The 17,388-nt window shown below is 43.4% G+C and overlaps 1 protein-coding gene and 1 long non-coding RNA gene across 5 annotated transcripts in view; both read right to left on the reverse strand.

Annotated features, from left to right (window-relative positions):
- LOC309329509 overlaps nucleotides 1–17,388 on the reverse strand; it is a 219,638-nt gene that overhangs the window by 130,824 nt on the left and 71,426 nt on the right. The window lies entirely within an intron of this gene.
- The window catches only part of LMF1 (lipase maturation factor 1), a 162,030-nt gene that overhangs the window by 127,000 nt on the left and 17,642 nt on the right, over nucleotides 1–17,388 (reverse strand). For 3 of the 4 annotated variants that reach the window (XR_014151173.1, XM_081840256.1, XM_081840257.1), the window contains exon 3: nucleotides 17,101–17,111. Coding sequence is in view for 3 of the 4 variants with exons in the window: in XM_081840256.1 (XP_081696382.1) it covers nucleotides 17,101–17,111 (11 nt within the window). In the remaining variant the exon portion in view is untranslated. Of the gene's footprint in view, nucleotides 1–1,215; nucleotides 1,271–17,100; nucleotides 17,112–17,388 lie in introns of those variants that run through there. The other variant, XM_081840258.1, reaches the window with a different exon arrangement.

The raw sequence follows: 17,388 nt of genomic DNA on the forward strand, positions 1-17,388 counted from the left end.
TATTAGCAAATCTTAAAGCCATGCAAAGTTCGGGATGAATAATTACACCATGAAAGAGCTCCACTTTCCAATTATCTTGCCCACGCCGATCTCTTTGAAGTTGATTATGTAAGCCAGCACCAGATAATGACGTTTTCTGGTGAATTTCATAACGGGAGGTACGCACAGATTGCATGAAATTGTAACGGGGACAGGATAATGAATACAAGTGATCATTTGTGTAAAGCATCCAAAATGTGTAAGGGGGGGGGAGAGGGTTAAGGATGGGTCCTAGACATGATGGCATTTGTGGCAGAAATTGCAAGATGCATAATCCCAGTTTGGGAAAATACATATGGATGATAAATGTGCAACTGATAACTGTGCAGAACCTGTAGCCCTACAGATGTTGCTGAACTGAGTAAGAACATAAGAAGCACTTGCTGGATCAGGCTAATGGCCCATCTAGTCCAGCATCCTATTCTCACAGTGGCCAACCAGATGCCTGTGGGAAACTGGCAAGCAGGACCGGAGCACAAGAGCACTCACTCATCCTTTGGCTTCTAGAAACTGGTATTCAGAAGCATTTATTGCCTACGAACATAGAGGAAGAGCATAGTCATTGTGGCTAGCAGCCATTGGTACCCTTATCCTCCATGAATTTGTCCAATCCTCTTTTAAAACCATGCAAGTTGGTGGCCTCCCATAGCAGCAAGTCCTATAATTTAACTATGTGCTACATGACAAATGATTTTCTTTTTGTCTTTCCTGAATCTTCCAACATTCAGCTTCATTCAATGTCTGCGGGTTCTGGTGTTATGAGAGAGAGGGGAAACATTTCTCCTTGCCACACATAATTTTATATACTCCTGTAAAATTATACAGTTTTCTCTAAACTAAAAACAGTCCCCAATGCTGCAGCATTTCCTCATAGGCCATCTAGTCATGCTGGCTGGGGCTGATGGGAGTTGTAGCTCATAGAATCACAGAATCATGGAATTGTAGAGTTGGAAGGGATCCTGAGAGACATCTGGTCCAACTTCTGCAATGCAGGAATCACAACAAAATAATCCCTGACAGATGGCCATCCCACTTCTTTTTTTAAAACTTCCAGCGAAGGCAGGTCCACCACCTTCCGATTCCATGGTCAGACTGCTCTTACTATCAGAATATTCTCACTAACGTTTAGGCTCAAGCTCCTTTCTTGTCATTTCAATCCACTGGTTTGGATCTTACCCTCTGGAGCAGCAGAAAATAAGCTTGCTCCATCTTCCATGTGACAGCTCTTTAGATATCTGAAGATAGTTGAAGATATCTAGCCACCAAACTTGCTCTATGTCATTTCCATGACACCAAAATGGATCTACTCAGGGGGAAACTGCCGTTGGCTGAGTCTGAGTGACAAAACAGAATGTAGCGAGATTGGCTCCATTATTACCAAATAATGGAGGCATATAATTTGGACAAAAAAGTTGGCTTCCAGGTGGAAAAATCAAAATTGGAAACAGAATTGCTAGATCCCAAAATTAAGAATTTGTCAAGAATGTATAACTTGCTGTTGAAATGGAACACTCAGGATGAAACGGTGAAATCTGCTATGATTAAATGGGCACAAGATGTTGGACATAACATTATGATGGCTGACTGGGAACAGTTATGGACCACGGGTATGAAATTTACGGCATGTAATGCCCTAAGAGAGAATTTAATGAAAATGATTTATAGGTGGTACATGACACCAGTCAAGCTTGCAAAAATTTACCATTTGCCCGAAAATAAATGTTGGAAATGTAATGAGACTGAAGATACATTCTTTCACCTTTGGTGGACATGCCCAAGGAATAAGACATTCTGGGAGATGATTTATAATGAAATGAAAAAGGTATTTAAATATAACTTTCTGAAGAAACCAGAGGCCTTTCTCCTGGGCATGGTCGGCCAATTGGTGCCAAAGAAGGACAGAACTTTCTTTATGTATGCAACAACAGCAGCAAGAATACTCATCGCGAAGTATTGGAAGACACAAGATTTACCCACCCGGGAAGAATGGCAGATGAAGTTGATGGACTATATGGAACTGGCGGAAATGACTGGCAGAATCTGAGACCAGGGAGAAGAGTCAGTGGAAGAAGATTGGAAAAAGTTTAAAGATTATTTACAGAAATATTGTAAAATTAATGTTAGAAAAATGATGGAATGAAGTTATATGGCTTTAGCAGAAATATTATAAGGAATTAGGTACAGACAGATTGTAAATGTATTAAAGGGGAAAAAAATAAGGTTAGAATATGTTAAGATAAATTACAGGACAGAAAACAGAGGAAGATGGAAAGGAATTGCTGAAACAGTTAATTGAAGTGGAATACAAAAGAGGGAGGTGTGAGGTGGTCGCTGAAACAAGTGAATGAAAGTTATGATATTGAAATTAATGGATGTGTTTTTAACTGTTTTTGTTTTGTTTGGTTGATTCAATGTTTTAGGGTTTGGGTTGTGTGGTGTTTTTGTTTTTAAATTGTATTGTATTGTTTAATTCTTTTTCTTTTCTTTTGTAATCTTTAAACTGCTAATAAATATTATTTTTTTTTTTAAAGACAAAACAGAATGTAAATTAAAATAGCCAAAGCAGAGACTTCCAACTTTGCATGAGTAGTTAATCTTCTGTGAAAGGAGGGACTTGTACTTCCCCATGAGAAGAGTATCTGGTGGAACTTTGCTTAACATGGAAAGGCTCTGCATACGTAGGAAGCTGCCTTCTACCAAGTCAGATCATTGGTCCAACAAGCTCAGTACTTGTTTACACTGACTGGCAACAGCTCTCCAGGATTTCAGACTGGGGACAGACCTCGCCATCCCTGGAGATGCCAAGGATTGAACCAGAAGCATTGTGCATGGGAAACAAATGCTCTACTACAGAGCTACAGTCCTTCCCCAGGCTGAGCATGTTGTTACATGAGGGGTAAAGTGGCGCTGTGGTCTAAACCACTGAGCCTCTTGGGGTTGCCGATCGGAAGGTCGGCAGTTCAAAGCCATGTGATGGGGTGAGCTCCCGTTGCTCTGTCCCAGCTCCTGCCAACCTAGCAGTTCAAAAGCATGCCAGTGCAAGCAGATCAATAGGTACTGCTGCAGGGGGAAGGTAAATGGTGTTTCCATGTGCTCTGGAACTTGTCGGTCCTCCATGCACCAGTAGCAGTTTAGTCATGCTGGCCAAGTGGAAAAATGTCTGTGGAGAAATGCCGGCTCCCTCAGCCTGAAAAGTGAAATGAGTGCCACACCCCATAGTCCCCTTTCACTGGACTTAACTGTCCAGAGGTCCTTTACCTTGCTACATTTTTACATGAGGGGTTGGCTGCTTTGGTCAAAGAACATTCCTTTCTCCAAAATCTGAGGGGGGGGGGAATTAAAAAATTAGAGCAACTCTGCCTGCTCTGCTCCCAGCTCCTTGCCAAGGAACAAAAAGGTGAGCTTCTGCTTATAGTTCTAGGGGGTGTAAATCTGAGCCTATCTCCCTGATTCCCAAGAGCTGCAAAGAGATTTTAAAATCAGTCATGAACTGTTATTCTGCTTGCTTCAGCGTGTGCTTTTTTCCCTTTTGCTGCTTGGAAAAAAAGATCCCAGCCATGATCAAAATGACTCATAGGACCTCAACGCCCACATGTTTTAACCTCAGGGAATAAAGAGAACAGAAGGCCGGAAGACCAAGGGAAAAAATTGAGGGTGGTGATGATGGAGGAGGGGGGAAGAACAATGATCAAACAGCTTGCAAAACCCATCCTAACAAAAGGGGAAGTGCTGTGACTCAAAGGTAGAGGCTTTGCGTTCAGAAGGTCCCTGGTTGACTTCCGGGTTAGCGCGAACGGCTAATGGCGGATTCCCTCCGAGCTCCGGAGGGAATCGGCTCTGCTGAGGACGGGTCTTGCCGTGCCGGCGACACGGGGACCCTCAGAAACCGCAGGCGCGGAAGCCTGCGGACTTGGTGACTCGGTGGGCACCTTAAGCGCCCTCCCCGACCCACGAAGAGCCTTTTTAAAGGCTGCGGAGAGGGTACGGAGAGTGGCGTGGTGCTGAGAGTAGACCGCTACCTCAGTAGAGTGAAGCCGCAAGCCATGGCCGGAGAGCGCTGACTTTCTTCCCAAATTTGGACTGGATAACAAAGGACCCGTGAGTAGTGGAATTTGGACTTTAAAAATTTTATCCTGTGAATTCGGCACGATCGGGGGATGTGTTAAAGGGAAGTCCGCACCCCCCCTACTTATAGACGTTTCGAGCAAGGAACGGAGAATTAAGGCGGAATGAATACTGTTTTGAGGATTTAAAAGTTTCTCACAAATTTGATAGAACAAGATTTTTGTGCTGGAGAGAAAGGGAATTTGGAACTTTGTGTGTATCCCCCCCAAAAAACCCGGGAGTGTCCTATTTGGGTCCCGGAGGAAGAAGTGAAAGGAGTTTGACAGCTGTCAAAGAAGCTGTCAAACGGGCGGACAAAGTAAAGAATTTTGCTATTTAATAACTCTTGGAATTAAAGTTGATACATTTGGACCGAGGCGATTGGAAACAAAGTATTGATAATAACAAAGTAACAGATTATTGGAAAAGGACTACTAAATAACTGAAAGCCCCCTAGGGGGAATTAGTGACATTACAATGGCTGCAGAGGGAAAATTACTGGCGGAGATAGAAAAAATGTTTTTTCTCGTGGGAATCCTGCAGGAGCAGAGGATGGCTCTGAGTAAAGTTTTTATGACCTTGAATCCTGAAACAAACAACTCTGCTGAATGCACAAAGGAGATGTACGATAAAAATTCTGCAGCTGAGCAGGAAGAGATGCCTTTGGAATTGACAGAGAAAAAAGAAGGAGTTCAGACACTACAAGTGGAAAATATCAACCAGAAATCTGCAGCGTCAGAGTATGAGCAAGAAGACCTCTGGATTACAGACCTGCGAAAGATGAGAAAGAAGAAGAGAGAAGCCCCTGGAGTACTTGGAATATTAAAACTAGAAAGAACAAAGCAATATGATTGGGACTTTTCTCTTGAGTATGGAAAACTAGATGGTCTTTCGCAGCAAACACTCTTCAACATTCTGAATGAAAGAAAATATGATCTGACTCTGACTGAACTCCTTCGGGGTCTTAGGACCATCAAAGAGGACTACCAATATAGCTGGCAGAGAGGGACTGACAGAGAATCAGACGCCTCGGACGTGAGGAATCCGGGCTAGAAATATTTTTTGTTTGTTTTCTGGACATTTGTCTAGGAAGGGACAGAAACCGGGGCAGGGGGGGGAGAGAATAGAATTATAAAATGTTATGTTTTGTTTTACTTGGTCAATGTGACCTATAATTAATATAATAAAGGGAAAATTTGTGAAGGGGAAGTTAGATCGACCTTAAAAAAAAAAGAAATTAATGATTATAAGAGAATTGGATAGTTGAATACAGATAAACAAAAGATTTTAATTTTCAAAAGCAATGTGAATATCTTTAAGAGGTTAGGTAAGAACTTGCTGAATTAACTTTGGAATTGGGATGTAAGAGGAGGGGGTGGGGGGAAGTCAATGAAAGTGGGTAAAGAAACTTAGGGTATGTAATTGTATTTGTGTGTTTGTTTGTCTTTGTCTTTGTGTGTGTGTCTGTTGTTATAAAATGTAAAAACCCAATAAAAATTATTAAAAAAAAAAAAAAACAGAAGGTCCCTGGTTCAATACCCAGCACCTCCAGTTAGGACTAGGAAAATATGCCTGAAATGCTGATAAGCCACTGCCAGTCAGTGTAGACCAGGGGTCCTCAAACTAAGGTCTGTAGGCCGGATCGGGCCCACCAGGCTCATAAATCCAGCCCGCTGGCCAAAACACCATGCCGGGTTTACCTCAGCACACAGGGAATGACTGAGCAGGCGGTGAGGCTTCCGATTGGCTGCAGGAAGCTTCTGCAGCCAATTGGAAGCCTCGCCGCCCACTCAGTCAGTCCCTGCGCGGCAATTTAAACCCGACGTGGCGAGGCATTTCCATGGAAAAGAACGCACACACGCTTGCTTAGTTCCTTCAGCCCGTTGCCCTTCACACATGCTAGTGGCAAGGCCATTTGGAATTTTGGCACGAGAGCGCAAACCAGGCATTGAGAGTGCACACACCAGGCAGGGCACACACCTGAGGGAAGGAAGCAAAGAAAAAAAGGGGCTGCTGTATCCGGGAACTCTCAGACGGATGGAACAAAGCGATTCACTCGCATGCAGGTAAACACAAGCTCTTGCTCTCCAGGGATCCGAGGAAATTTGAAATAAAGAGAGAAAAGGTGAAGAGTGGTAATGTGCCAGTGCTTTTGTGCTTCCTCACTGGCAGCAGTGGCACCGGGCGGGTGTAGCGCTGATGTCGCCAACTTTGGGGCAGGGGAAAAGGCCACCCTCCCTCCCCTCCACCTGAGGTGAATTGCATTCTTTGTTTGAAATATTGTATTTTTTTTCCTGTTTTTTGTGTACAGTGGTACCTCGGGTTACATATGCTTCAGGTTACATATGCTTCAGGTTACAGACTCTGCTAACCCAGAAATCATGCTTCAGGTTAAGAACTTTGCTTCAGGATGAGAACAGAAATCATGCTCCAGTGGCACGGCAGCAGCTGAAGGCCCCATTAGCTAAAGTGGTGCTTCAGGTTAAGAACAGTTTCAGGTTAAGAATGGACCTCCAGAATGAATTAAGTAGTTAACCCAAGGTGCCACTGTACTACAAATAAAATATGTGCTGTGTGCATAGGAATTCATTCATATGTTTTTCAAAATATAGTCACCCCCCAAGTGTCTGAGGGACAGTGAACCGGCCCCCTGTTTTAAAAGTTTGAGGACCCCTGGTGTAGACCAAAACTGAGCCAGATGGAGCAATGCTTTGACTCGGTATAAGGCAGCTTTCCATGTATCTCACCCTCCACAGGCTTGGAGAAAAGAAGTTGTCCCTTCACCTGCCAACAAAAAGTTGACCTCCCTTCACCATGGACCTTGCTAGGCAGAGGAACTACTAACAGGGCTTCCCAGCAGAAGTCAAGGAACAGGCAAGTGAATACATGGGGAGATGTCCTTTCAGCTTTCCTATGCGGAAAGGTTAAAATATTGGGGGCTTTTCAGTTTAAAGAAAAGGCGAGGAACGGGAGGCACAAGACAGTGTATAAAATGATGTGCGGTGTAGAGAAAGCTGACAGTGAAGCCTTTACCTTTCTCTTGCAACACTAAAAGCTAACTGGGCCATCCAACGAAGACAAATTCTGGAAGATTCAAGACAGGCAAAAGGCAGTAGTGACAGCCACCATCTTTGATGGTTTTAAAAGGCTTTCATAGAAATTCATGAAGGAAAAGGCTACCAATGGCTACTAACCACGATGGCTTTGTATATCCTCCACTGTCGGAGGCAGTATGCCTCAAAATGCCTGCTGCTGGGAATCATAAGTCAGTTGTGCTAGTGGGAGTCCCACAGGGGTATCCGAATGGCAGGATGCTGGACTAGATGGGCCACTGGCCTGATCCAGCAGGGCTCTTCTTATGTTCCTATACAGTGGTACCTCGGGTTAAGTACTTAATTCGTTCTGGAGGTCCATTCTTAACCTGAAACTGTTCTTAACCTGAAGCACCACTTTAGCTAATGGGGCCTCCCGCTGCCACCGCGCCGCCAGAGCATGATTTCTGTTCTCATCCTGAAGCAAAGTTCTTAACCTGAAGCATGATTTCTGGGTTAGCAGAGTCTGTAACCTGAAGCATATGTAACCTGAAGCATATGTAACCCGAGGTACCACTGTATTTGGGGCCTAAAGTCACATAGGGCTTTAAATGTCATTACAGCGGCCTTAGATTGGGTCCAGAAATCAATACTTGATTCACTTGAGGCCTGAGGAGGAGGAGGAAGAGTTTGAGAAATCACCCTTGTTTTCGGAAACAGAAAATGAGAGGCAGTGTTATATGTAGCCCGTATAAACATTTCTTCTCAAAATCTCATTTCACAGTGGACGGAATGAGGCGGCCTGACCTTCACACCCACTTGAATGACCCTGGAGTTCATTCAGCTTTTGTCACAGTAGATGTTAGTACTTGGTCACCATGGCAACCCAACTTCCTCCTCACAGATGGCTTCCATTGCTTAAAACCATACAGGTGTCACCGGTCCGTCCGGAGGAAAACAACCCAAATAATGACCTTGAATGGCTTTACTGGTTTTAAATAAATATGGAAGTGCTTCCTTCAGCGGAAATTGGACTTAGGAACAGAGGCTCTCGAGCATCAATATTACTCCAAATATTTAACATATGGAAGAGTGAATGAAACAATAAATTATAATTCCTAGTCTTTAAAATAATAATAATAATAAATGAGATATATGCACACTCTTCTGAGCAAATACCAAGGTGAAAAAATACCAAAGTACTGTAATAATACATAATGGAAAATTCAATAAATATTATAATAAAAAAGAGATATATACACACTCCTTGCTATGTCTTTTAATATAGTTTGCCAAAGTTGTTGTTGTTGTTGTTACTTTTCCCAAACAGACACAGATTAGAACACAGATTAAATACAAAAAGGGGGAAACATATTGTGTACAATATAACTGTAAAAAGGCAATTAATATAATTAAAACAATATTAACAACTCTATTATGATGATGAAAAACCTAGAGGTAGCTTGAAGATTTACAGCATGAAGTGAGTGAGTGAGTGTGTGTTTTGTCTAAGTAATGTCAAGAACGTAAGATTTGCTGAATATCAGATGAAGGGTCTAATTTGACATTCTCTTTGCAATGAATAGCCCAGACTGGAAGCTGACAAACATGGCAGAAAGGGCAAAATCTCTACACTACCTACTATGATGCCAATTTAAATGGTCTTGGCTTTCCCCCAAATAATGCTGGGAACTATAGTTTGCTGAGGATGCCAATAGTTACTAAGAGACCCCTATTCTCCTCCCAGAGCTATAATTCCGAGGGTGGGCTCCTCAGTGGCAGAGCATCTGCTTTGCAAGGAGAAGGTCCCATGTTCAATCCCTGGCAACCCAAGAGAGCCAATGCTGGTGCAGATATAATGGGCTAACTGAGCTAGCTGGATCAACACTCTGACTCAGTACAATGCAGCTTCCTGCGTTCTGTACATTACAGCTTACATCACACCAAATGGGAATGGCCTGGGTTTCGGGTAGACGCCTTTCCCATTATTTCTTCCCTGATCTGCCAGGGATAGGTTTGACACGTAATGCCTGTACTCTACCAATGAGCTATGGCCCACCTCAGAGCTGTCAAAACAACAGCCGTCCATGCATAGTTTGGTTCAAGAGTGCTGGAGTTCGGCACAGGTAACAAGAACCTGCACTGACTGTTTCTGAGAAACTCTCGCATCTTGTGAGAGGTAACAGGTGAGCTTCACCTTGCTAGATAGGCACCACATGCTCGGGTAAAAAGATAAAAGGGTATATACTGAGAGCAAAACCTACCATTAAAACTATTATTGCAAAGTAGCAGGTGTGATTGCAGCAATTATGTGAACGATTTCAAGGGGCAAAGCACAGCACTGCAAAAAGCAGATGCAAATGGAGGCAGCTGAGAGGAAAAAGCGGCAATGACTTTTGAGATCTTTTGCTCCTGAGTGCAATTTGCTCCCGTGTCAGCCAGCCACGGGACAGGTGACCAACCTCATGGTTACAAATTTGCCCATTTGAGGATCTGACCGTCCTTTGCATTCAACGGACAGCCTGTGGCTGTAAGCAGCAGTCTGTCTGCAGACTAATTAGGAACACTTTGGATGTAATTTTGAGGTTTTGATTTAAAAGATTTTCCCCCCTTTGTAAAACATAACCATTTCATATCTGAGGCATTATAAGCAGCGATAAGTGGGTTCCAATGCCTTCCAGACAGATCTGGCTCAACATTTCGTCATTATTTGTTTCCGGGCAAGTTATCAGTTCCGGCTAATCGCACACATGGTTTTTGATGGGGGCGGGGAGCAAGGAAAGAGATCCAAAATCTGTTTGCTTTCCCTTCCCACTAAACACTGTTTGCTTTGAATTCTGGTCTCCTTGAGCTCCAAGGGGATTGGCAGGGCAGTTTGTGTTTGTTTGTGCTGAGAGTTTTTCAGATCTGACTTAGTGGCACAAGGGTCCTGCGTAACGTAAATTAATCTCATTCCTGCCATTTCCAAACTTTGTAATTATGTATAGTTACTTAGCTGCGGATACGTGCAGATTGCAGCTAGCAAGAACTTGAAGGCCCTCTGTCGCCTGGGAGAGTTAATTGGTTTAATTATTTTTCCCTGTCCTTTCCCACAATCCCCTGTGACTACAAGGAGTTCAGAAAAATGCTTTTCCTGCTCAGCTGCTCAATAATAGGCACGCTACACTTTTGAAGGGTGGGGAATCATCAGGTGTGGCTAAACTACAACTTCCATCAGTCCTAATCATGCTGGCTGGGGCTGGTAGAAACTAGAGTCCAAAAAATATCTGGAGGACAGCAAGTTATTTATTTTATTGCATTTATATACCACTTTTTCTTCCAAGGACCTCAAGGTGATGTCAATGGTTCTCATCCTTCCCATTTAATCCTCACAACAATCCTGTGAGGTAGGTAAGCCTAAGAGGGAGAGACTGGCCCAATGTCACTCAGGGTGCTTCATGGCTGAGTGGGGATTTGAACCCTGGTCTCCTAGGTCTTACTCCAACTCTCTGATGATTTTATACCAACCTTTCTACTATTATTTATTTCCATTATTACAATCTTCCTCATAATGCTTGAACTGTGGGCTTAATGAAAGGTGGTCTAAAAATAAAGAATTATTGTTATATGATAATATTTTACCCAATTTACTAAAAACAATGTGTCTGGTTTATACAACACTGAACCAAAGAAAGAAGTTAAGTGTCCTGATGCTGACATGGCTTTTGGGGGGCAATTTAACAGCCCGAGATACATTCGAATTTGGCCTGGGAGAAGAAAATGCACCTACCCCAATTGCCTATGAACATTTTTAAAATTCCTGTTTAAGTATTTTCGGGGGTGGGTGGGTGGAATGTCCCATGTGGTTTTCTCCAAACAAAAGCTGATCCAGGAATCAGATTTAAATGTTCTTCTCCTGACACAACACAGATGCCTTCGTTGGGGGATATTCTATGACCCCAAGATACATTAGGAGGCAGTTTAGGGTAAATAAATTAAAAATGTGTCCCAAAATTGCCTGTGTCAGTTTCTTAAGTTTCTGCCTGTAAGGCTTAAAACATGCTTTTGATCTGTGGCTAATTATTAACTTGATTGCTGATGAGGGTCTCTTAAGGCTTTTGCCCCTGTTCTTTGTTTGATAATTTTGTGTTTTAACAGTTGTTTTTACGTTTTGCTTTTATACTTATAAGCCACTTAGAGCACATTATTTCTGGAAGGGGAAAGTGAGGCATAAGATCCAGGGTGGGAAATAGCAGCTTCTGCCTGATCTGGAGGCAGAGGTTTAAAAACATGCCAGCCAATTTTTTTTTATTATTTTGGGAAGGGTGTTCATATGCAAGTTTGCATTAATGCACAGCAACAAGACAGACCAAGATAATGAGGAACAGCCTCTTATTGCCCCTTCTAATTAAATTAAAACCCAAAATGTCATTGTGAACTAAGGTTAGGGAGAGCGAAGGAAACAAAGCTATAAATTAAGCCAGAGGGTACGAATCTCATACCCAAAAAAAATGGCAACGTTTCGGGTTAAGGCTGAATCTGGAAACAGTTTAGCGGAAAACCTGGCATAGCTGTAGGCCAGGAGAGAAAGAGAGTTAAGAGTCGCTCCGGGCTAATTGCTTCCTTCATGCGGGCTACTCTAGCACACTAATAGGTTTTAATAAAAACTTTCAATTGGGCCAGTAAACCCCTCATTAAGCTGTTTTTAAAGCATGAATTTAAGAGCAGGGAGGGCAAGAGGTCGTGAGGAGCATTTAATTCACAACGGCTGGGGTAAGGTGCTCGCACAATTGGAAACAAGCACTGCAGCGTCCAGGGCCATATAAACATCCGACTCTGTCGCTAAAGGCCAGCTAAGTGACAGCTTGAAAAATAGATTTAATAAGGCAGAAGGGGAAAGGGGTTTTTCCCCCCAGTCGTACGCGGACAACAGGAATAATCAACAGCCCAATTGTCCCGTTTCTACAAATAAAAAAAAGTTATCGACACACAAACACAAAACCCTTTCCAGGCTAAGAAACAAACAGGACCCCGAATCAAGAGAGAGCAGAAGCGATTCCAAGATACATTTTTAAGATTCTCGTTACTTTAAATGAATAACAATAACAATAATATTTATGAAACGCCTCCTGTCTCAAAGCCAGACCATAAAAACAGCTAAGATCGTTTTAAAAGCAGTACCAAAAGCAACTAATGATAGGTTTTAAAGCAAAACGAACTGCTAAGAGACCTTTTAATCCAGCTGGAAAATATTGTTGAATCAAAAATGTCTTCCTTCCACCCCCAGGGAAATCAGAGATAGTGGGCGCCTTGCTTCTTCCTGTTTGTGTCTCCCCTCACTCCATCTAAATTTTATATTATATTTTCTTCAGGGCTGAACAAGCGTGTGTGTGTGAGAGAGGGGGAGAGAGAGAGAGAGCTTATTATAGAGATTGCTAACACTTTGTCCTCCAGGTGTTTTAGGTAGGGGCTGAGGCTGATGGGAGTTGTAGTCCAAAATATCTGGAAGGTAGCAGGTTGGTGAAGGATTTTTTCCCCTGTAAACTGCCAAGTGCATTGTTGCCACTACATAAAATTTATTGTGGGGTCAAATTACTACCAGCACAGAACTTGCTGTGGGTTTTGCCCTGGTTGCCAATCTGTTACTGGCCCTGTACATCTTAGGGCCAGGTTGCTTAAGAGTAAGCCTTCTTTCTTATATACCCAGTAAGTCACTGCTTTCTGCTGGAGTTTTTCCTTAAAGTCCCCAAAAATTCAGAAACCAGCTCCTCAGTAACTCTGAGCAGGGCCTTAAGTGTAGCTGCTCCTGTTTATTGGAAACAACACCCCTATTAAGATACATTAATAATAATAATAATAATAATAATAATAATAATAATAATATGTACTTCCCAGAAGCAACCGAAAACATTTCTATTTCAACAAACTTTCAAAGCTAGAAGAAAAGGTCTCTGCCTCGGTTCCCTTTTTCATTGCATTTAACCCTATCCTCAGTTGTTCTTTGTACTGTTTTTTAAAACTATCTTAGTGGTTCTTAATGGTAAGTCTGTACATCACATTGAGACAGGCTTTTCCAGCTGGATAAATGGATATTTACCACAAGTGTCCATTTGTTAGGATTTTAGTCTTGTTTTAAATGTATTTTGTGCTTTTAGCCTTTCTTAATTATCTTATGTGTCAATTGCCTTGAGATAGTGGTTTAGAAGGCGATTAATAAATTAATTGTAATAAGTAAAAGTCAATGTGTAACTTTATTATTATTAATAGTCGCCATAGTAATAGAAGCAAACTAGTCCTTACTTTGGGTTGCATTTCAACGTTGGAAAAAGGGTCCACCATCTGTAACTGAGGGCTAAATTAAAGGACATTTCCTGGGGGGTGGATTCACCCCAAGCCCAGCAACAGATCTCTAGGTGGTGAGAACATTCTCATGACCCAGCTGGCCAGGAAATGGCTGAACACTGTGAACAGCTGTGGTAGAAGTGTCCCAGGCCTTTGAAACAGGTGCTTCTTGTTAAGCTCCACCTCTGGGACCAGGGAAGGTCTCTCTCACTCCCTCTCTCCCCAAGGAATAGGGGGATCAAGGAGGAAGCCAGGCCACGGGAGACCGTCAAGGGCAGCAGAGCATGACAAACACGGTTAGGGCTCAGCTTTGTGGCAGTGACATCGCTGCAGAGAAATTCCAACCCCGAGGGCAACGGAGGCCATTGCACCCAGGGGGCACTCCCGACAGCATTAAACCTTGCCACACCTGGTCCAGAGACACCACCCTGGTTGTCGTCTTAGCAAAACAGCTCAAGAACAAGGCCAAGAACGTCGGCGGTTATTCAGAGGTGGATCTCTGCTAAAGTAAAGGGCTTGTATGCAGAAATAAAAAATGAAAATTAAAGCAGCCCTGCTGGATCAGAATAAAAGATCCCTCTGGCCCAGTGGCCAACCTGATACCCACAGGAAGCCCATTAGCAGGGCAAGAATGCAAAAGAAACTCTCTTGCTGCACTCCCTACAGAGGCAGTCTGCCGCAGAACACAGGCATCCCATTAAGGGGTAGACTGCTGCTGAATGCAGGTGTTCCATATAGGCCTCATGACAAGGCGAATTTAAAGCATTGCACTTGAGAAATAACTTCTGCTTGCACAACAGAACTTCACCTTCCCGGCTCCTACTGCGCACCCAACCCAACAAAATCTGATCTGAGGTTTCCCCAACCCCCTGGAGCAAATTGGGGGAGGCAGGGAGAGGAGAGAAGTTCCATTGCACAAGTAGTGGTTTCATTCAATATAGCCCACTATTAATAAAGATGGTTTTTGTTTGAAATACGAGCCAATCTCAAAATATGCTTTACAAAAAATAAAAAAGCAAGCAAGCACCATGCTTCCTGCAAGGGAACAGGAAGCACCCAGCGGGTACAAAGGATCCCAGCAGGAACTGTTAAGACTGTCCTTTGAAGTAAACACTACCCAACGCTAAAGTGGGATTCCCCCCAGCAAAAAAAAAAAAAAGCTCAGCAATATTTAAATGCCTTCTGACAACAACAGATAGACGACAAAATGTCACTGTTCCACAGTTCTATTATAACAAAAATATATTGTGGGTTTCCTGCATTCCTCGCCAAAAAAACAAAGAACCGCGGGGGGAGGCTTGCGGCATTTTTATTTCATTAATCCCAACTCAGAAGCATCTCATCCAAAAACAGAAGGAATAGAGCAGGAGCCTGCTGTGTACAAAGGGTTTGATTAACCAGGACTCAAAGACTTGACCCAGTTGAGGAAGAAGCTGTATCTACTCATGTTTTTACATAAGACAGAAATCAGGAGTGGTGGGTGAGCAGAGATGGATGGTGGTGGCAATCTCCTACAACATCCCCAAAAAAGTTACTAGGAGGCAACGGGCCTGCCTGGCATGCCACTGGGACGAAGCTGAAACCAAAAGCTCATCAAAGAAGCATCCACCACAAAGGTTACTATATGATATTTAAAGTCCTGTGGCTTTGGGACTCAAATGCCTTCTTACAAATTCACCTACCAGTGCAAGTTTTGACCAATTCATATGGCTCCTCTGGAAACCAAGCACAACCTGTGCTGTCTGATAGGCATCAAGGTGCAGCCCACCATATGGTGATGCATGAGAGGGTCTTCTGTGTTGTGGAGTCCCGGCTCCAGAATCCCCTTCCTCTGAAAGCCTGAATGACAGAGGCCCTGATGGGCCTCCACAAGCAGGTAAAACCAGTTTCATTCTCCTGGGTTTTTGGCAATAACTTAGTAGCCATCACCAATTGTTTGGCTTCATGCTGTTGCTCTATTAAAAAGGTAAAGGGGCCCCTGAACATTAGGTCCAGTCGTGGCCGACTCTGGGGTTGCGGCGCTCATCTCGCTTTATTGGCCGAGGGAGCTGGAGTACAGCTTCCGGGTCATGTGGCCAGCATGACTAAGCCGCTTCTGGTGAACCAGAGCAGCGCACGGAAACGCCGTTTACCTTCCCGCCACAGCGGTACCTATTTATCTACTTGCACTTTGACGTGCTTTTGAACTGCTAGGTTGGCAGGAGCAGGGATGGAGCAACGGGAGCTCACCCCGTCGCGGGGATTCAAACCACCGACCTTCTGATCAGCAACCCTAGGTTCTGTGGTTTAACCCACAGCTTAATTGGACTGTCTTAATAGTTGTCTTTATTTTTGCTCCCTGTATTTTTGTGCATTGACGGAAACCGCCCTGAGATCAGGTCAACACAATAAAGGGCAGTCTACACATGTAGATAACAATGAATGGATGCCCTGGAAAGAATGAGTGAAAAAATTGTGGTGATCCTACACTGAACTCCTGGTGTGGGGTAGCACACCATGCTTCTTATAGATAGGTGTGAAACTGGCATAACCTATCGGAAGTGTAAAATTCAAGTGATAAGAACAGAATAAGACTTTGCTCGGGTTCACCACAAAGCCAGCTCGGATTGAATACAGCCCCAATTCTGAGCCAAGGCAACAGGCAGCATCTCCAGTGAACCTTCCAAGGTGCGACACTTTCCTAGCCAGTTCTAGCTCCTGCTAGAGAAGAAGAAAAGACAACGGACCTTTGAACCTGCTCTGGAATGCTTCCGTAAGCCATGAACTGCTTGAGGTGGAACCCCACCCACATTCCCAGGTGCCTTTAAGAAAGGGGTCGCCAAAGTGGCGCTCAAGGGTGCTCATGGGCTGACAGAGGCCTTCCCTGACCCCCACAGGGTTCCCACCCCTTTGCTGAAATCAAGCTTAAAAGAAGCAATTTATTATAGCTCAATGTGGAGCAGTGGTTAGACACAGGAGTCAGCAAACGTTTTCAGCAGGGGGCCGGTCCACTGTCTCTCAGACCTTGTTGGGGGGCCAGACTATATTTTTTTGGGGGGGGGATGAACAAATTCCTATCCCCCCCAAAATAACCCAGAGATGTATTTTAAATAAAAGCACACATTCTACTCATGTAAAAACACGCTGATTCCCAGACCGTCCGCGGGCCAGATTTAGAAGGCAATTGGGCCGGATCCGGCCCCCGGGCCTTAGTTTGCCTACCCATGGGTTAGAGCGTTAGGTTAAGACCATGGAGAACACTCAACCATGAAGCTCACTGGGTGATCTTGAGCCAGTCACTGCCTCTCAGCCTAAACTACCTCACAGGGTTGTTGTGGGGATTAAATGAGGAGGGGGAAAACCTTGAACTCCTGGGAGGAAAAGGTGGGATATAATTGCAATAAATAAATAACAGCAACTGAGTAGGGTGAGGGGATGAGCCTGCCCAGAACAGTTTATCTGGTTTGCAAATGTGTCCATAAGTCCTAAAAGGTTAGAACTATTTCCCTTTAAAAAAAAAAAGTGGGGGAGGAAGAATAGCAATAGAGAAATTTTAAAGTATTACATACCCTGAAAGTGCACGAAAATACAACTACTGAGGATTTTCTGAGTTATGTTCACTTACCAAAGGAATACCTGCAAAAGAAACGGGAGGGGAAATGTTACAATGCAAGGTAAGAAAAAAACCCATGATGATAGGATCTGTTTGGTTGTTAATTGCGTTGCTCTAGAATACGGATTTTTCCTAGTATTTATTGTCTTTTATCTTTATGATGTTTTAAGATATGTTGCAAACTGCTTAGCTTAGCTATTCTGGTAAATAAGTATGTAAGTAGTATATAAATTGTCTAAACAAATGAACAAAATATTCACAGGCCACTTTCAACATTTTTAAGTGGCAAGCTGAGAAGCG

Source organism: Podarcis erhardii (genome assembly GCF_964252035.2).
Source record: "Podarcis erhardii genome assembly, chromosome: 14".
NCBI classification, from domain to species: Eukaryota; Metazoa; Chordata; class Lepidosauria; order Squamata; family Lacertidae; genus Podarcis; species Podarcis erhardii.